The sequence below is a fragment of the Bactrocera neohumeralis genome, chromosome 2 (assembly GCF_024586455.1).
Source record: "Bactrocera neohumeralis isolate Rockhampton chromosome 2, APGP_CSIRO_Bneo_wtdbg2-racon-allhic-juicebox.fasta_v2, whole genome shotgun sequence".
Taxonomy (NCBI): domain Eukaryota; kingdom Metazoa; phylum Arthropoda; class Insecta; order Diptera; family Tephritidae; genus Bactrocera; species Bactrocera neohumeralis.
The window spans coordinates 9,701,886-9,723,084 of NC_065919.1; the positions used below are offsets into that span (position 1 = coordinate 9,701,886).

Here is a 21,199-nt window from a genome sequence, read left to right on the forward strand (position 1 = left end):
CTAAACCACGGCATTATGCATTCATATAGAAACTCAAGTAGAAAAGTATTCAATTACCAACGCTGTCGGCTATTATGAGCACCAAGACTCGCCTCTGCCAAAACAGCAAAGCAAAGTCCGTCACGAACGCCAAGCGCTGGCAGCAACGAAGCATTAAATCACATCGTATGAAACTACACTTATTCACAATGTTGTAGAGAGCGCGCATGAGAGCCGAATTTTATTGGCTTTGATGGCATCGCTGTAGAAGTGTTATTGTTTACGATCACAGCACTTTTTTGCTCGCCTCTCGTCTAATTTTACGTCAACTCATCAACGAAATGGTCCGGCACGATTGCGCTGCATAAAGCGATGATGATGACAGCAAAGCGACAACAGCGGCACCATAAAACTGGCGGCAAGCAGCAGAACTAGCAGCATTGGCCATGGCAACCGAAGCACCATAAATATTAGCAAGCTCAAAATCATGCGCCACCACAGCAACAGAATACCTATAAATTTCATTGCGTACACTTTATGAGGCAATACACACAGACCCACAGTCGCACATCGACCAACTCATATACATACATAAGTATTTGTGGTATTTGCGCTAGAAATTGATGCAGCAGTGGCGCAGCGCGACAACAAAAGCCGGCAACAACAGAAATGCAGCTTGGCGCGAGCGGCAACAACTTATCGAGTTGAAGGGCAGACGAAAATTGCCATCAATTGATGGATATAGCTTGGTAGCGGCGCATAAATGACGCAGACGTATTCGAGGTGGCAACAACGAACAGCATGCGTGCCAGCAAACACTCTTGGGTGGCAATAAAAGTCGTCTGGGAATAATCAATTGCCGAAGCATGGTGCTTTTTAGCGCGCTTAAGCACAGAATGAATGTCGCAGTGCCTTGTGCGGAACGCATGGCGGGTAAGCAAAACGCGTTAGTTCACCCGCCTGAGCATCAGTGACATCGGCTGTAATTAAAAAGTTTTTAAACTGCATAATTGATGCGCTTAGAATGGTGGAAAGCAGAGGAACTTTGCAATGAGCTTACATTAGCTTAAAAACTACGAAACTTTAGTATTTAAGAGGTGTTTCGTCATAAGTTTTGAGCTGTGGAGTCATTAAAATAAATCAATTTTAGGAGGCTGCTAAATAAAAAAGTTTTTTTTTTTTGATAATCCATTCTATCAGCTCCAACAGTTAATCTTTAAACGCATCTTTCTCAAAACAACATTTTTTCAATGCTTGAGATAATCTCTCACAACACATTTTGTATACAGTTTTTCATGCTTGGATTACAAGCCTAGCCTTGAAGGTCGCTTTTTTGCTTCATTACCTTCGATAGAGGCAAGAGAGGGAAGGGCTCGTTGTGGAAGAGGTCGGTGAGCTTTTTTCCAGATGAGTGGAGGAGTACACTGTCGAAAACTTTCCATCAGCTCCAGTTTTAGACTTCCTGATCACTATAGCGTCTTCCAAGCGGAGATGGCTGTCATAAAGTTAGAAGTAGATATACTGCTTCGGAACGCAGCCTCCTTCAGCGTGATTACTCTCCACACTGATAATGTTTATCCTTGAGTCATTGCGCTCAAGACTGGTGAAAGTCCTTTGTCTCCAGCGTCGAACTGCGGAATGAGAAAGAATAGGAGCAGCGTTGTTGTTCACTTCTTGTTGTTCACTTCCGCATTGTTGGACCTCAGACCGACTCAGCAATCATTGGTCAGCTACAAGCAACTGCACAGTCGTAAGGCTCTTCTAACCCAAAGTAACTGCTTCAATGGTTGTAGGAGTTCTAACTGGACTGTCCGATCAAAATGAACATGCAGTAAGAATGAATATCTTACCGGTTGCCAGCTGATTAGATTAGACTAGATTATATTAGATTGGATTAGATTATATTATATTAGATTAGTTTAGATTAGATTACATCAGATTAGATTAGTTTAGATTAGATTATATTAGATTAGGTTAGATTAGATTAGATTAGATCACATACTGCTAAGTGCTATTAGGGCAATATATCCATATTTGAAAGCATGGGTCCAAGGATCTCTATCCTGCGCTTACAGATTGTTGTGCAGTCTCCTAGCAGGCGTTCTGGAGTTTCAAACCATGTTATACCGTATAAGCGCTTCTTGAGCTTACAATGACCTGAGTTTTTCCCTTGATAGGTTGATTACATATTTCAACTTTTTAAGGTTGTAGGCACATATTAACAACTTGGCATTGCGCATGCCTAGAAGTTGTTTACAATGCTTTTTCTATCCACTTTCCTTCTTGCGGAGCAGCTCCTTTATAGTATGAGGACCAACCGCAATCATATGTTCCGATCCTATCATGTTGGTGGATGCTGTAAAGCGGGCAAGCTCATCAACCAGTTCATTTCCGGCTGTACCTTTGTGACCTGGCACCCAATACACACTTAGCGATGTGATCTCATAGACAGAGATCATTTTCAGTGCCGCTTGATGAGATGGAATCATCTCAACACTTCCACGTCAAATGTCCTACTTTTACCACATGAAGGTGAAAACCCCTGGGACCTCAGATTATTAGACATCCAGATGAAATATCGGAAATAGAAGTAAAACACCTAAGCAGATTTTTGACAGGTTTAGGGTTAGGTTATCTAGTTAAGTAGAAGAACTTTTTCATTTGGCTTTACAGAGGACTGTACTTATATGGTATATAACAGTCGAAAAGGGATCCCCCGCTACGCTGAAGAATCAACCATCTTTCCCAAAGTCCATACAATGTGCCACCAATTTTTAGATCTGATAATACCTACATCGCATTTTGAAAGGCCAAAAAGAACTAAAATTATGAAAAAAATTAATATTTTTAAACACCGATTTTTGATTTTTTTTTTCAGCCGCCGGTCATTGAACGGGCATGTATCGAACACTCAGTCCATCTGGGAACTACCAACCAGGCTGTAGATCAGAACAAAAATAATAACATCATCGTATAATTCGATAGTTTTGAGAGCAAATCTTCATATGTTCTCTCTTCAGGGCTTCGACCATAAAAACATCCATCCGCAAATAATAACAATCGCGCGCACATAAATAGCAGAGCAAGTGCAACCACCAAATCATAAAATGTTTACTTCGTAATGGCAAAGATAAGAAAACAGTGTATTTCATACACAGAACAGAGGGAATTGAAACTAGTGAATGCATAACAAAAGCAACTATAATAATTCTAATTTCCTGCAGAAAATGTGGACTGTGCAGACTGCTGACTTATGTCATAGGCAAACACTTACATTTGTGCAAATAAATTAGCAAAAATATTATAGCTGCGTTAATGGCAACTGCAGCGGCGGTGTGGAGTGGAAGTGGTACCGGGAGCGCTATAATGCGCCGCTCTATGACAAGTACTATAATGACAACGACAAAACACGGAATCATCGGCAGTAGCCGCATCACTTACAGAACTAACGTTGGCAAAGAAGCAGAATAGCAGAGCAGGCCAACAAAAACAACCTACTTACAATAACACCGCAAACATTGGAAATGAAAATAAATACAAAGGGAGGAGAAGCAGAGATAACAACAGCAACGGAGAGGTCAGGCAGCCAACGGCGCAAAACGGCACACAGCACGCAGTGTCAACAGTATCACATCAACGCCGCATCATGGCCGCAGTATGTGTGGACGCGCTGGGAATTGAGAAGGGTCATGTGCCACAGCAGAGCGCTGTGATTTTTCATGGTCCAGCGCAAGTGTCACAATAGGCTCTTTGCCAGGGGCGAACGAGACAGGAAACTCGTCATGCGAACGTCAGAAGGCTGGCGTTGCGAAGCTGCTGCTACTGCCACGAGCAGTCAAAGATATATTGGGCGAAAATGAACAGCAAACCAGAAATAATGCCACAGTAATTGCCACACGAATATATGGCTAACCAAATGGGTATGTGTGCTATATATATATGTGTGTGTGTGTGTGTGGCACACGAAATTGTTGCTGAAAGGTCATGTGTGATGTGGCCAATGGGTAAGTGGAACAGGCTGAAACTGCCAGCTTGAAAACGAGGCTGGGTTGAGCGTTGCTGAATACATGAATAGACGAGGCCTTGAATGCCGCAGTGACAGCGGTGGGCACTAGGCGGATGGCAAGGCAACCACTGTCTGTCACATTTATTTGCATGCGAGTGCGCTTTGTTGCTGGCGCTGGTGCTGTTATAATGAACATTTTTCTTCATTAAATCGTTGGCATATTTTAATGAAGAATTTTGTTTTTAATTTTCAGAGACATAAAACTTCACAACGGGTCACAATGTGTGCAATTAAAACGAAAGTCGAAAGTTTTACGTATAAAAATAAATCGCAAACAAAAGGGCAGAGTTGTGCGGCATACAAGTACATATATATTTTTACAACAACAAGCTGAGCGCGTACGCTGTTAAACTGTCACTGATTTAATTATGTGGATGGTTAGATCTGTTGCACGTAGGCATATAATTTGGTAAACTCGGAAGAGTATATGCGCTTATGCGCGCTGTCGATCCGCTTGACTTAATAAACGCGCAGCATATGTAGCTGTCAGGAGGATAAAGCCCTGTATTAATACCATGTTTGCTGTTTGTCAAAGTCGGCGGATTTGTAAACGGAAATGTTGCTAATTTGTAAGCAACGCTTGTCACGTAACAACAGGGTGGTTCATATGTTTTCACTTCGCATACTTCAATACACCGAAATGTGAAGGAAGAGGGTAGTGATAGCCTCTCCTTAAAAATCGATTTGCACCATAATTGCACCGTTGAAGAGTTTTTCGCATGAAATAGATGCTAAGTCAATGATTTATATATATGAGATTGTAAGAAACGCACAACATATGAACTACCTACATTTCGTGAATGTATGAAATTTTCCCACTGGTTTGCAAATGCAAATGTTTGCTCATTTGTTGTCCGGACGCTGAGATTTACGGGCTTGCTGACAAACCGTTTTTATTGCTGTTGTAGCGACAGCGAACATTCTTGCAATAATTTGAAGGAATGGTGCCAAGTTGACGGTACTTGGACGGTTAAAAATCCGGTTCCTTTCCAGTTACTTAGAACCGACTGTCTTCGGAACGACATAACGTCTTGTTCAGCGGATCGTAGCAAACTCAAATATTGTGGAACCCACCGTTTTTTACGCTAGTCAACAAATCTGAAGGAAAAATTGCATCTAAGAGGTCCAGTTTTGATGCTTAGCGATGCCAATTAGAGTGGTGTTTCGTAGTCCTTGAGAAGTAATCGTCCTTTAGGATGCCAGCGCTTGACGCGAATTTCAATAAGTTCTGTGACCCCGGTATCGATACCAAATTTAAAATCTTACTTTGCATCCCTATAGATCATTCCATCAAATTTTAACCTGCCTTGCCATGCTCTTGTTCGGATCGACATAAAAACAACGCATAGGTTTACCAACGACGGCCCCATTATCGGTTAACAGCCGTACAGCACTCTTGGCAATATCGTCTACTGTCTCATTACTAACGATGCCTTTGTGACCTGACACCGAGTAAAAGCAAGGTCGCTTATTCCTGGCAACACGCCGCACAACTCCTAAGCTTTCCAAGCCACTTCTGGCGGTGTTTTCAGCGGAAAGATCTATATGTGGCGAGTTTAGCACTAGTTTAAGAGCCAGCGTCTGAGTGGTTCTTAAAGCTCCCGTTATGCATAGTGCAGCGAGTCTCTGAGCCCTCTCCATTAGCTTCCGGTAGTTCGATTAATCATGGTCACCACTCTACAGCACCGTAAAGTACAATTGGTCGCTGTGAAGCTTCAGTGAATGAGAGAAAGAGAAAACCAGAAAGGGACGCCGAGCGTTTCTCTTCTCGCAAATAAAGCAAAAAGCCTTTCTTTCTCTTATTCCGCTTCCAGAGCAGCTTGCTCTCCAAAACTACATAGAGAGGTTTCTCTCTGCCATTCGGTGTTTTTAGTGGGCAGGAGATCTCCAGTGCAGTTTTACATGCTGAGCTGAAAACTTCGACCCACCCGTTCATCTTATCAGTGGTGACCAACGAGTCTAACACCCGGACGGCTGTGCGAGAGGTTGCCGAAGCCTCTTGCGATACATTTCGGTTTGTATTCCGAGGATTTTCAAAGTCTTTTTATGCGGACATTCTCCCACTAGGCTGAACCCGATATACCTATGATCAAAAAAGAAATGATCGTCAAGAACCCTCCAGTTTGAGATCAATGGGGTAATTCCGTTTGAGATCAGGGTGAGGCTAGGAACTCTCACGAGTTCCCCAAATGCAAATGAACAGGTTTTCTTATTCAAAAAGAGACTCAGGACTCACCTATGTTATTGGCGGCCCCAAATTGAATGCCGTGAGTTGGCGTCGGAACCAATGATGACGCCGGTTCCTCTTCGTAACGCTTCAGCCAAGGTCTTAATCAACAATAAAGGAGTTTGTTCCACCTCACCGTCGTGCAGAGATTAACCGGACATTTCCGGTGTCGCACTCTAGCCTAGCATGGTGAAGGCTGAAGGCTTCAGCAACGCAAAGGTAAAAAAAATACCGTAAATTAATTTCATGCCTCATACAGGCTCTGGTTCTACCTGTATCTTTGGTGGCCAGCAGCATATTACCATTCATCCTCAGTCCGGAGATGCTGTTACTTATCTACCACGGTCAACCCGTATCTCCTGAGTGCCATCTGTCAGAAGTATCCTAAGGACCACCTACGCCATAACATCTTTTTCCATAGCTCCTTTCGAAAATCGCTCCGAGATCAAAGCAATCCACAAATTTTTAAAATTATTATAATTATAATTACTTTTTTCAAATTTGTACGGTACATTAAAGTCTGTAATTTTTTCTTTATTTACTTACTAAATAAAAGGCCTCCTCAAAAAAGCATCTCCAAAAACTTATTTTTCCTGAGTTGCTGATGGATATAAAGATCATGTCCAATTTCTTTGACCGATACACTTCTATTTAAGTAATTCACTTTAATAAACATTTTCTCAATTTAGAATATTTTCCTTTTTGCATTTATTCATTGAGTTGATTTCGAAATGGCGCGCTTCATCTGCCGCGCAAATTAAATGCCGATTGATGATTAACATAAATGGGCATTGAATGCCATTGTATAATAGGTGTTGCCGTGGTTTCAGTGTACGTTTGCATGGAAACGCAAGCACACGAACAACAACAAATAGCGGGAGTTTGTATTATCATGAACCGCACGGGTCGCTTACAGCACTGCCTTAATTGCATGCAAATTAAGTCAATTAAAGTCGAATGACACTTCACAACGCCACCCACACACTCACACACACAGAGACACATACCCACATACATATATGCTAAGAGTTGAGTCAAGTGTAAAACGACACTGTCAATTAAGTCAAAACGTTTCTTAATGCCTGCAGCGTTTACAATTCCATAATTGGCCAATTCAATATGTCGTCGACGTTAAGTGGAAGGCGCTTCTCAAACGCGAATCTCAATTACACACAACCGTTATAAAAGGGTTTAGTGGAGAATACTGCTTTCCTATAAGGCTTTTAACTGGAATATGAATATACATGTAAAAGAAATTAGTAATAATTTTTTACTACTATTATGGTGGGCTCAGGTACTCTCATCGTAAGTGATATACATTGTGACAAAAAAGTTCTCGAAAATTTTAAATAAAATGTAAAATATTCATTAATATTTATTTCGTCGCTTTCAAAGTAATCCCCAATAGATGTAATACACTTATGCCAGCGATTTTTTCAGTCTTCAAAACACTTTTCATAAGCACTTTTTGGGATGGCCTTCAGCTATTTCAGCGAATTTTGTTTAATCTCTTAGACCGATTGAAAACGGTTTCCAGGGAGCGCCAATTTCAGTTTGGGGAATAAAAAAAAATTACACAAGGATAAATCTGGTGTTTCGGCTTTTCGGCTTTAAAGTAAAAACACGATTGGTTCCAAAATCACTCAATTTGTTTGGAAAACTGCGTTGCGTTAACGTCTGCGAAACAATGGTTTCCATAAAACAGGATGGCGGTAGACGATCAATTGGCCGAATATCGTGGCAAAGGCGAGCCGAAACCGAAAAAACATTGTCAAGACAGGTCAAAAATCAAGGTAATGTTGATCATTTCGTTCAATTATCGAGGTGTGGTGCAACGCGAATTCCTTCCGACCAGCCAAACTGTCAACAGGGAGTATCATGGGCCGACAACTTTTGATTTTTGCACCACGATAATGCACCGCCTCATACTGCATTGATTCTTCGTGAGCTTTTTGCCATATTTTCAATCAATATCGTGCCGCAACCACATTTTTCGCCTGATTTAGCTCCGTGTGACTTCTCTTCTGGCTATTCAGCAAACCCAAACGACTGCTTCAGGGAAAGCGGTTTTAGTCAAGAGAGATTACTTTGAAGGAGACGACATAGATTTTGAAGAATAAACTCAGAGTTGTAAAATTGTGAATCAAGACCTATTATATATCATAGTAGTATATGTTTTGATGTCACATGATAACGTGACGTGTCAATTTCCTACATATATTAATGCTTAGAGGTCCTTTTATATTCAAAACTTTATGTGAGTTTTCATGTGAAAAAAAGTTAAAATTTTGTTAACCAGTGTAATATTTCTGCTTTCTAAAATCACGTCAGCTATCTAAAAATTGCAATAAAAAAGGTGGCAACGCTTTATCACTTTTTTTTATTCTTTTTATTATAGTCAATTTCATTCATAATTGACTTATATTTATAGCATAACAACTGCCTAGTTTGCTGAACGTCAACATGAAATAAAAGCATGTGTTTGAAAATAACCTTATGTTGAAATAGAAAAATTCATAAAAATGCCCAAAACTACTGGAAATATAACAAACGTTGTCGCATCGCAGCAGCAAATGCATTTCAGGTAGACAATGCGTATGAGTAACATGGCATTCAATTAGCAATTGAATGGCGTAGAATTATTTTTGAAAACAAACCAAAAAAAAAAAAATGTAAATGCCAGTGTTATTGCCAAAACTAACGTTTTTTAGTATTTTTAAAATGTTTGCAATAACTGTGCGCCGCCTGCTGGTTTTCCACTTAAAATTCTGGTCATTGTGTTTCTCTCATTTGTTCTTTTGATGGCTGCCCGTCTGCATACTAGATAACAAAAAGTTGATATTGCCACTTTTCACGGCACGCCAGTGACAGAGTTTCAATTCTTTGCTGGCTTTTAGCTTAGAAGCGAAGAAAGAAAATTTTGCAGTCACAAACTTGAATAGACCAGAATAAATATGCTGCTAACGAGTTTTCGAATTTAGCGTCAAATGAAAATCATATAGTGACACTAAAGTTTAGCTCCTTCTCCAACTGCTTACTACACCCCTGTCCGGTTCTGTTGGTATTCATGTCACCGCACAAGCAAATAAGAGAAAAAACTCTTAAAACAGACATAACCTAATGTAACGGTTATGAAAAAACGGAATACAATGACATTAATGCACGAATCTATTTTACGTTTCCACATCATTTGCTCGCTTTTATTGTAACGGAAACAGATGTTCATGTCGATTTGGGGCACTTTTATCATTTCGTGTAACCTTTTTGCCCCACAACAACTGGTGCACTGGTGTGCACCGCTCGCAACCCTTTGCGACTACTTCATATGCTTAATTTTCCCAAGATCCTACATGCCCTCCAAAATTAGGGTAGTGAGTGTGCGCCAGCTGATGGGCAGCTGGACAACGACCATCCAATTTATACCTCAACCATTGTTAGGAACGTCGTTAAGTACACTTCGGTATGTGTAGCAATGTTCGTGCACCACTCCCCACAATTAAGTGCTGTTTTCTATGCGACTTGCCTGACCACGCTCATTGTGTGCCGCTGGCGTACGCTGATTTGTCCTATTTCTATTTCTTATTGCTTTATTTCTTACTTTATCTTTACATTGCCACAATTTCTCAATTACTTTTTAAACATTTCTCGTTAACTGCTTCATCTGCCTACTCGTTCTTTGAATGTTTTTATCTCCCTCATCAACGGTTTATTTTTACTTATGCCATTACAGCTCATAATTTTTGATGATGGCCATCATTGGCTAACTTGTGGTACAATAATATTTGTGTTCTTTCATTCTTTCCAAAAAACAAAAAATGGAAAATTGTGATTTTCAATATAAGTGCAAATTAAAACCAGAAACAATTTTATTTTCCATTGCACAGAAGCTATAATACATTTGACAAATACAAAAACTTTCCATTAAATTCAGTTTTATCGCTTAGTTTGTATGGCAGCTATATGCTATAGTGGTCTGACCTCAATAATTTCTTCGGAGAATGTAGAATTACTTTAGGCAATTAACCATGCTAGCTTTCATGAAAATATTTTGTGAAATAAAAAAGTTTTTCATATAAAAACTTCATTTCTATCGCTCAGTTTGTATGGCAGCTATATGCTATAGTGGTCCGATCTGAATAATTTCTTTCAATATTATAAAGCTACTTTATGCAATTATCCACACCAAATTTCGTAAAAATATTTTGTCAAATAAAAAAGTTTTTTCATACAACAACTTCATTATTATCACTCAGTTTGTATGGCAGCTATACGATATAGTGGTCCGATCTCAATAATTTCTTCGAAGAATGTAGAGCTACTTTAGGCAATTATTCACGCTAACTTTCATGAAAATATTTAGTCAAGTAAAAAGGTTCCCCACACAAGCACTTCATACCGATTATTCAATTTCTATGACAGCTATATGCTGAAGGGGTCTGATATCTCTAGTTCCGACGAATGAGCAGCTTCTTGTGGAGAAAAGGACGTGTGCAAAATTTCTGAGTATTTTCTCAAAATAGTTCACATATATTTCATTGCTTGACGGGCGCGTCCCATTTTGCCTCCACCTTACAATAATTATTAATTCGACGCCATTATCATATACACACGTGCAGATATATCTAAGTAATATTCATCATACAAACTCTTATCAGCAAATGCAAATACAGCAGCAGAGACCTACGGACGACTATAGCAAAATACATCGAAAGACATAATCCATGTTAGCTAAAAATAATGAAGAAGAATATGAAAGTTGGAAAAGGAGTAAAGATAGAACCGCACCATAAAAATGTCCTTATGGCCATATATTACGAGCTGGCGTCAACTTGAATTTTATTACCCCATAATACTAAAGCTAGCATATAACTCACGTATTTAAACCGACACACATACTCGCCTCTGCTCTCAAGTGTATGCGTGTATGCATATGCATATGTGTGTGTGAAGGCAGTGAGCACACAAACGCTCTCAAAACCAGCTCAATAATTATCGACTTCTGTCGCCAAGTACGACTTTGTCGCCTTAAGCTCTGCTTTTATTACTCGCCACTTTTCGTGCTTTTGCCTCACTAAATTTGCGACATTTAGTTGCGGCCCTCAGTGTAAACTTAGTATAGTTGCTTAAGCACTTTTGCAAATGGTTTAAGGGCATCACATCATGATTACCGCAACCTCAGCTGAGTCACTTCGAAAATACCGTAAAAGTGCAGAACTCAGTGCCGTTGGGTTTCTTGGCACACCATTAAATGAAATAAATTGTTTCTTTATGAAGTTGCTCACACATTCGCTTGAGTGGTCGTGTGTGCAGCATTGCTACAAGCAGTTATATTTACGTATGTGTATCTGTATATAGGTATATGTGTAAGCAGGCGATGCTTTGCAACTGAGCTTTTTACGACCGAGAGTAGCGCGTTTTTATGCACTACTAGCTTTGACGCATTCATTGCAGGAGTTGTGGAAATGATCGTTTGAACGGCAAGCGCGCTCGTACGCCTTCTTACGAGCTATACTTGTAGTATAACGAATTGGAATCATACGAGTATAAACGTACAAACTTTATTTTGATGTAGGGAATGCTGTTGAGAATACCTAAATTGACATTGGCGCTTTTTTAAAAATTTTAATTAATGGTTCTTTTAATATCAATAGTTACGCAACAGCTGACGGTATTGATATTTGCAGGAGGAAATACTGTATGATGAGAACCAATATATAGAGATATTAGATATGATGCCAGCTGATGTAAGAGCGATTATAATGGTAATTGTAATGATAAAGCTCATTATAATCGTATTGATGATGGTAATGGTAATGGTGATGACATTGGTAATTACAAGGGTAATGGTAATCCTAATGATAATGGCAGTGGTAATGGTTATAATAATAGTATTGGTAATGGTAATCATAATAGTAATGGTAATGATAACAGTAATGTTGGTGGTAATGGTAATGGTAATAATAACAGTAACGGTTATGGTAATAATAATAGTAATGGTAATAGTAATGGCTATTGCGCTGGTAATGATAATGAAACTTATAAAGGTAAAGGTAATGGTAATGGTAATTATAATGGTAATGGAAGACAAATTATTGGTTCTATTGAAATAAAGAGGAATGCTGCCATATTTGTGGGAGAGTCTAACAGCAACATTGATAAACTCAAAGTATTGGTAATGCCAATACTATATAAATATGTTATTTCTCATGGTGGTTTTTTTCTACAAACGTAAAAAAAAAACGCTCATAGCTATCGTAATGGTAATGGTAATAATAATGATAATGAAAATGGTAATTATAATAATGATGATATTGGTATTGGTAATTAAAATGGTGCTGGTAACTATAATATTTAGTAATGGTATTGTTAATTTAAATTGTAATGACATTGATATTACTTATGGTAGTTTCAAATATAATTGTAATTGTAATAATAATGGTAATGATAACGGTATTGATAATGGTAGTTATAATAGTAATGGTGATGCTTATAATAATTGTAATGATAATAGTAATGGTAATGATGATGGTAAAAATATTGGTAAAGGATGACAAATTAGCGGTAATACTGAAAGAAATATTAAAGAAACGTTGCTGTATTTCTGTAAAACGCAATACTGGTAAAGTTAAAAGTAATGGTAATTCTAGTATTTTTTACAGTAATAGCAATAAAATATAATATAAATATGTATATTGCGGGGCTCGTTATTTCTCAAGTTGTTTTTCGAACGGCCCTTGAAATAACAGTTTTCGTCAAAAAAAAAATTTTTTATGTAAAATTTTTATATTTGTCCAACGTTGTCTAAATCGTATAATTTCTCCTGTATTTTTATCTCCAAAGTGGTAGGCCTATAACTTTGATATACTGATATTCTAGTACAAAATATTCTGTTCTATAAAAGTTGTCTGAACGACTTTTTTCGTAATACCATTCCTCATCAAACTTACTGTATTCGTATGGTACAAGATGCCGTATGAGTAACACAGATTTTGTAATTCACTTCTTTGTTATGAATACTCAGTACAATTGGTGCATAACTTTAATTGGAAAACATCCTAAGGCATACAATAGTATTTATCATAAACCACCGAGCTTACACAGGGTCCTAAAAGTCAGATTGCAGGATTTTTGCTAAAAACAAATGACAAAAGTATATCAGAACAAAATATTAAGGTATTGTTAATAAACAGTCTTAAAGATATTTGATGAATATTATCATCATAAATATTTAATATCAATTAAATTTCATTGTCTACATTCATTTTAGGCTTAATTTGCTTTGCTGCTACGTTCGAATATCTCCACATTTACCTACTTAGACAGATATAAGATATGTGTACATAAGCAAATATATGTATACATATATATACATACATATATCATGTGTTTAGATATTATCTTGATTGTCTCACTCAGCTCCACAAACAAACACTTGGACTAAGAACCGATGATGTAACGTAAGCTCATGCATAGTATAACAAAGGACTAATGAGAAGCGTAACGAAGGGCGGCTAACTGAGCGTATTTGGACTGCATTTGGGGATTGGGAAGGTGTCGTTAGCCGCAAGTGTACATAATAAGATAGTTGCGCTTGTCACATAAATTTAATCAATAAATGATGATATTATGCCACCGCAGGGACACATTCAGCGCACATGTACAGCATACTTACAGCGACGATTTACCCGTTATATACCCTATATAATATACCTTTAAGAATGTGCATAAGCCCACCATGGCATATATTAGGAAACGACAAACGCAAACAGTCGAGCAAACAAAGCGTCAAATATACAAATGAGCAAAAGAGGCGTGCACGTGTGCATTTGAAGACATGAGTACACACAAAGCCTGCATGTCCACACTCAAGGCATGGCAAGGAGCCCGAAGTGGGTTGACCTAAAATGCTCTGAACAACAAATCGACGTTGACTGTTAGTGCTTGTTAGGTCTAAAGGGTAAATATAAACTTAAATACCTAAAGACTTCTGTGTAGATATAAATATAATGCTTCTGTGTGTATGTGTGTGCGTTTGTTTATGTGTAAGCAGGAAGTCAGTCAATGAAACACCAGCACACAGCGCTCAATGTGAAGTTCAAACAAACAAGTATTCTCCAAACAAACTCTAACACGCCAAAAGGGAATAGGAACTCCCCAGCGGGTGCTTTCGTTTGAAGCGGAACATCATTGTCATTGTCGCTGTAGGTGGCCACTTATTAAGTAAAGGATAACACGCCCCACAAAGGCAACCGCCACCACACACACGACACAATCAAATATACAAGGTCTGTCGCAAAAGAAACAGAACTTTTAAATATAACTGTTTCTGGTGGCGCCACCTATTGGTGGGTACATGAAATAAAAAGCTTGATCTCTTGTTGACATTTCGTAAAAATTTTAAGACAATTGGATAATGGCAGGGTCCTGGCGCCTGTTGCACGATAATGCGCCATGTCATCGGTCGACGCTTGTCACTGATTTTTTGATAAAAAAAACTCCGTATTAACCATTAATCACTCACCCTACTCACTTGATCTGGCACCCTATGATTTTACCTATTTGGAAAACTTCATTTGCCCATGAAAGGACACTGGTTTCAGGACATTTCAGCTATACAAAAGGCGGCGATCGATATTCTCAAGAGCATTCCGAAGAGTGACCTTAAACACCCATTTGAAATCCTAATTGACCGGGCTAAACGCTGCATCGAAGCACAAGGAAACTACTTTGAATAAAAAAATATAACTTTTGAAAAATATAAGGTTTTGTTGTTTTTTTAACAGTCCTGTTTCTTTGCGATAGACCGATTTATGCTAGGATAAGGCAGTTGTAGGTGGAATATGTGGCTCGTATAAAGATTGCATCAACAGAAGCGACTTGAAGGATAGCAGCAGCGTTCCAGCAAAGAACGGTAACTAAATATTCATAGAACTAAATGGTTTCAGCACGGCCATGTGTGCTTTCGAACTTACACAAATTGAGGGAGAAAGTCCAATGCTTTAAGCTGTTACGCTAGTGTACGTACCGCTCCTTAAGCCCACTTAAGCGTTAGTTTACCACAATAGCCGCCGCTGTCACTGATTACAAAGGACGCGAAGATGTTAAAACTTAATATTTATAATCGGTCGGCTATATACATACACTCGTATTTCACACAAAAGCCTTGCATTTTTGATGGATTGTTAATATATTAACGTTCGCTGGGGTGAAACTGGAACAAAAACTATTTAGAGCCCGATTCTCGAACAATCGCCGATTCTGGTGGCCAAGCGGTTTCAGTTCTTGCGTCAATTTGATCTTGCAAGGATGTAGGCCAAGATCTTTTCGCAAAATTCGCCAAAACAACGTCACAGAGCTGTTCAACGCTTGAGAACAACGAGGAGAGACTGATTTGAGTCTTCCTCAATTGATGCGCTAACGGCAGCAATATTCTCGACACTACGGGCATTTCTTTGTTTCACTGGGACAGGAATATTTTGTACTTTGTCTGTGGATACAAATTTTTTCACTAGACGCGCAATTGCTGATCTGACAGCATGATTATGATTACCATAAATAACTTAAAGTTGAGGCCACTGACTCCGAATTTCGGTAGTCAATTTAAATAATTTCGACTAGTTGTTGGATCGTATATCTGTCCGTGATGAAATGGCAAACCTTACTGAAGAGAAATGTCAAAAGTGCGGGAAAATATATGACATCGTAGCGTCATAACTTAAAGTTGTAGCGTCCCTATTGAAAAGCCAGTTATATGTATATAAACAATAAGCATATTGCGCTGAATCTATTTAGTCATGTCCATCTTTCTATCTGTAGATACACAAAGTAGTCTCTAAGTTTTTGAGGTACCGAACTGAAAGTTTACATACGACCTTTACTTGCCAAGGAGCTGCCCATTTGTCGGAACCTTCAAAATCTGACCACTATAGCAGATAGCTGCCTGACGAACTGAACGATGTTCTACAAACACTTGTCTATATTCTATCTAATATTATAAGTTTTTTTTTTGTTTTCTACTCTTTCTATTAAATAATAATTATTGTTATTATTCTTTAAATTGAGCTGAAATTAAGTACAAAAGGTATATTACCATCAATTATATATACTTTTCACATCAAATTTTAACTTGAGTTTCTTCAAAGACAGGTAATTAAAGTAAGCATGTTCTTGTGCAACTCATCGCTTGGTTACAAGGCTAAAAATTCCATTATCAATCAACACATAATAACACAAGACAATGCACTTGCAGTCAAGTACACAATCCAGCGCTTATGCAAGCCTATTCACTTGAAGTCTAAGGTTATTATACGAATCGCGCTATAACAATATCTAACCGACCGAACCAGCAGTCAATCAAAGATTCATGCAACCAACAGGTCAATTGAAAAGCCCTCGGCCTACCAAAATAAAACACATTTTTTGGGCAAAACTCGTTTCTTTTATTCAACATTGTTCCCTTTAAGGGTAATACACTGATTATAGCAAGCCCTTAGCTTTCCGATACTATTTTTGCAGCACGATTTGTTCTTTTCTTTCTCAGTTACGGCGATCAGCTTTTCATTCGACGAAAATTTCTTTGCATCGGGCGTTTATTTGAGGATCTGAGAACAGGAGGTAGTCACATTTTTGGGATCTGAGCACAGTAGAGAGTCACTAGGCGTCAGATCTGGGGAATAAAGTGAGCTCACGCGGCACCCACTCTATCCAGAGTTTTCTCATACTGAAATATTCGTGCAAGATATATAGTATGTACATATCTTTAGAGTGCTTGCTATTGCGCACAACTTCACTTTACTAGCATCCAAAATTATTTTGTGGACTTTTTTGATGTTTTCGTCGGCAACAACATGTTTTGAGCGTCCGCTGAGTTCACCATCTTCGGTGCTCATTTCACCACGTCTAAACTTAGCATAGGATTGGCCTTGTTGATTGATTTCCATCGTGTAGTATTTTGTATGGCTATGAGAGCTGTCTATATCGGGGGGCGTGGCAAAAACATGGGTTTAAAATGTATTCTTAGAGACAGAGGGTTAATTCAGAGCTATATTTAAACAGAACTAATAAATGTGAAAATCGTTCGCATTCAACTGTATGTTAGGACCTCGGAGCGTACACACGTCTAAAAAATTGGAGAGTGTCTTTCGTTTATCACAACATGATTGATTTGGTTGGTGGCTTGCGATCCAGAGACTGGCAGGTAGCTTGGTGAATTGGAATATACCATATTTCGGGCACCGGCGAAGTCGAAAACGGAAGTCAAACGAATGATTTTCGGCTACCCAGAGGATACTTGGCCTAGAACCGGAAGTGGTGAGCTGCTTGAGCTCTATGAAAGAATCGTTTCGCACCACTCCCAAGTAAATGGCTTGATTCTCCATTGTGTATTATTCTTAAAAAACTTTCCCAAAACTCCACAAATGAATAAGAATTAAAAAAACGAGAAAAACAAGTTGCACATAATATTATTAACACATTTTATGAAATCTTATCTATTTATCTGAGATAATTTTAACGAAATACATATTCGAAAATAATGTTTTGGCCGGTCATTGGAACTTTCACCCGTCCGGTTGTGGGAATTGGTTTTGTATGAAATCGTTGTATTCATGAAAATTGTTCAGTCATGGAAGTTGTCGGGTTAAGCGAACCGTGCCTAATAGAACATTTCACTGTAAAATCACAAACTAATGATCCGGCAGCTGGGTACAGGCAGCTCAATGTCAGGCCAGGGACTTTACAATTGACGTGTTATATTCACTTGAAGTCCGAAATGATTCTACGAGCATTATTTCGACAGCGACCGAAGCAACGTGTGCCCGCCAAGGGCCGCAGATGGCTAACTCCCCTTATTATTAACTCCTCGTATTATTAAACATTCATCGTTTAAATGAAGATTGCTCGTGATGCGAGGCATCTGTATATACTGCAGAAGCAAATTACTGTTATCGCAACGTCGACAGAGACATGCAACAGAAATGGGAAAATGAATGTCTTTATTAGCGGCAGTGTAATTATAATCAAAGTGCAATAATCTGCAACTGTAGTCGGTATATGCTGCAACGCGTTGGTGAAGCTCAGCTTACTCCCCAGCTCGCGCCTACCTATTATGCGTTGCTTTACTCCTCGCCGTCATCGAAAGCCACTCCGCAGCCATTACCGCAAAACTGCTGCTTACTCAACTCCACACATACATATGCACACACTGCTGCATAAATAGCGTGTACTGAAGCTGTGCAGCGTGAGCAGTCATTAAGCATTCGCCCAAATCCACACGCCGATCGGTGGATTCTATAAGCCATGTGACTTAAAGTGCCTTGACATCACCGAACGAGTGTAATTAAAGGAGTAGAATGTGGATGTATATATATAATACGTTATGGGTATATATTTCGGTATATACTATGTACATATATACTCTGTATAATGCAGACACACATAAAAATCTCTTTAACTTTCCATATTTTTTATGAAAAAGTAATGAATCTCAATGAGTACGCAGCCAAGCAACTATCTGATATCTGATGTTATACACGCGCACTAAAGTATATTCGTAAGCAACTTTGCTCGGCTTTTGTTTGGAGCATTAAAATATATCCTACGAATCTTCAGACGATATTTTAAATATGACTTTTGTATATTTTCTTGATAAAAACTTCAAAACTGCTTTTCACATTAAATATATTTGAATAAATTCGAGCGCTCCTTCTATGCCTTTTGCTGAGCTAATACGGATATTTGTTGTAATTTATTTTCAATTAAGCCACATGCTGCGAATTTAATTCACAAAGTCAGCTGCAGTGCTCACTTCCTTCCTTCGCGCCGCACTGCCATATTTACCTCTATCAAAGTTCCATTCAATTACATATCAAAGTATTTAGCTTGGAAATTAATTGAAATTTGAGGCAAAAAAGCGGCCAAATAAAAGCCTACGCTACAACACTGACGCGAGTAAACAGGGGGAAAGGCTTATGGCTGACAGGAATGTGCTTGTTAGAGCGTCGACAGGATTAAAGTTTGATTGAAACAGGTATTTGCAGTTATTGGTGATGAAATGGAAAAGTTTTCCTCCGCTAAATGTTTACTTATGGAACTGACGTCAAGTTGGCGTGTGGGAAGCTTGCTATTCGCGCGCAATATTTTTTGCGATATTTACTTATATTTTATAGTAGCTATGCAGTGTTATTGTATATGTGAGAATATGCAAGAATCTCACTCTATAACCTCAAATATTGACAAAATAATTTGCGTAAACTGTTGAGTATCTGTACAGGAACAGGTACACATATCAAGTATTTATGAATTCAGCTGCAAAATAGTAAGCTTAAATCTATATGATAAATCAACTATCAGTTTCGTATAGAAATTTTACGAGGTGCGAAGTTTTTCTAAGCCTAAACAAAAACAAGTTAATTACGAAAAAGATCAGTCCACAAATTATAATAAGTGCTGCTGCAATACGTTTGGTTAAGAGGCTTTATTCACGCACGAATATAAAAAAAAAATGTCTTTCATTTTTATATCGGATGTTTATAAATATCTGAAAATGTACTCCAAAAACTTGAAGTTGATCGGTCAAATAGTTTCGCTAATTCGAACGTATTTGAAAAAAATCTTCTTTTTTACTGGCTTACTGGTAATAACCGAGTTAACAACAGCACGCCAGTCCTTTCTTCTCTTCGCTATAAGTGTTCTCTTCCATCGCGACAACATGACCTAGCCAGCGCAGCCTATGTCTTTTGATTCGCTGAACTACATACTATATGTCAATGTTGCCGTATATTTTGTACATTTCATCGACTGCAGTATTCACCGTTGTCAATGCGGAAAGGGTCATAAAACTTCCTCTTAGCCTTTTTCTCGAACACTTGTAACGCTGACTCACCAGATATTATCATTGTCAATGCCTCCGCACCATAGCAAGACGGAAAAGATAAGGGACTTGTAGAGTTTGGTCTTTGTTCTTAGAGAGAGGACTTTAGTTTTCGCTTGCCTACTCAGTCCGAAGTAGCTCCGATTGTCGAAAGTGATTCTGTTTTTATGGATGTTAAGGCTGATATTGTTGTTGGTGTTAATGCTGGTTCCAAGAGAGACGAAATTATCTACAACCTCGAAGTTACAGGAAAGTAATAGGACTGGATCGATTTAAAAATCGCTGCTAGCGCGCTAGCATTGAAGGCGTCACGGAAGGCATTCTCCGGAATAGCCTTGAGAGCCAAGGTGCATGCTATTTGGATCCGCTATGTCGTCTCAAAATGCTTGCCTTTCATCGGCCTTTTCAGGCAGGAAAGAAAAGTTCGAGGGGGTCACATCTGGGCTGTGGGGCGGCTGCGGAAGCGTTGGGATGCCGGCCTTGGTTAGGTAGCTGTGCACAAGAAAGTCGATGTCTTGTGGGACCCGATTGACCTTTCGTTTGAGTCTCTTGAGGACTTCCACGTAAAACTTGGCGTTGACGGTTTGTCCAAAAGACAGGATGGCAGGACATCTATACCGTCCTTTGAAGTTGCGCAACTACATATAATGCCATCAGGTCCCGAAGACTTGATTAGTTTGAACGAATTTAATATCCATGCGAGGTGGCGCTGGTCCAGAAATCTAATAAGGCCTCCCTGATGCTCTCCGAGGGACACTTCCTTTTTGGATTTGTTCCTTGGAATGTGAGCTTCTAGGAGAAGTTTTAACGACTCCTCGCTGCTCTTAGTCCGATCACCATTCTCGTTTCAAGGGTAATTCTTAAATAACAATTTGTATCTTATGCAGTAGCCAACCACCGCTGGAATTGCTTTTGAAGGCTTTGTTGAACTGGAAGATCTGATCTGTAATAGTTCCGATGACCAGCAAAGGAGTTTTCCTTTGCCTTTCTGAGTGTTCAGAGTACACGAGCTTTCAAGAGAGTTTCAGCAAGCAGCACTAAAGGTCTCGAAATATTT

The 21,199-nt window shown here is 38.9% G+C and overlaps 1 protein-coding gene across 1 annotated transcript; it reads left to right on the forward strand.

The window, feature by feature from the left end:
• The first annotated feature begins 875 nt into the window (after positions 1-875).
• Positions 876-12,504, forward strand: LOC126751069 (aspartate and glycine-rich protein-like). The gene is made up of 2 exons (XM_050460994.1): positions 876-912; positions 12,053-12,504. The coding sequence occupies exons 1-2, from the start codon at positions 876-878 to the stop codon at positions 12,502-12,504; spliced, it is 489 nt and encodes a 162-aa protein (XP_050316951.1).
• Positions 12,505-21,199: the final 8,695 nt, after the last annotated feature.

Coding starts and splice junctions, on each gene's coding strand:
- LOC126751069 (XM_050460994.1), top strand. CDS start 876: ATGAATGTCGCAGTGCCTTGTGCGGAACGCATGGCGG. Junction 913..12,052: donor TTGTGCGGAACGCATGGCGG/GTAAGCAAAACG, acceptor GTAATGATAAAG/CTCATTATAATCGTATTGAT.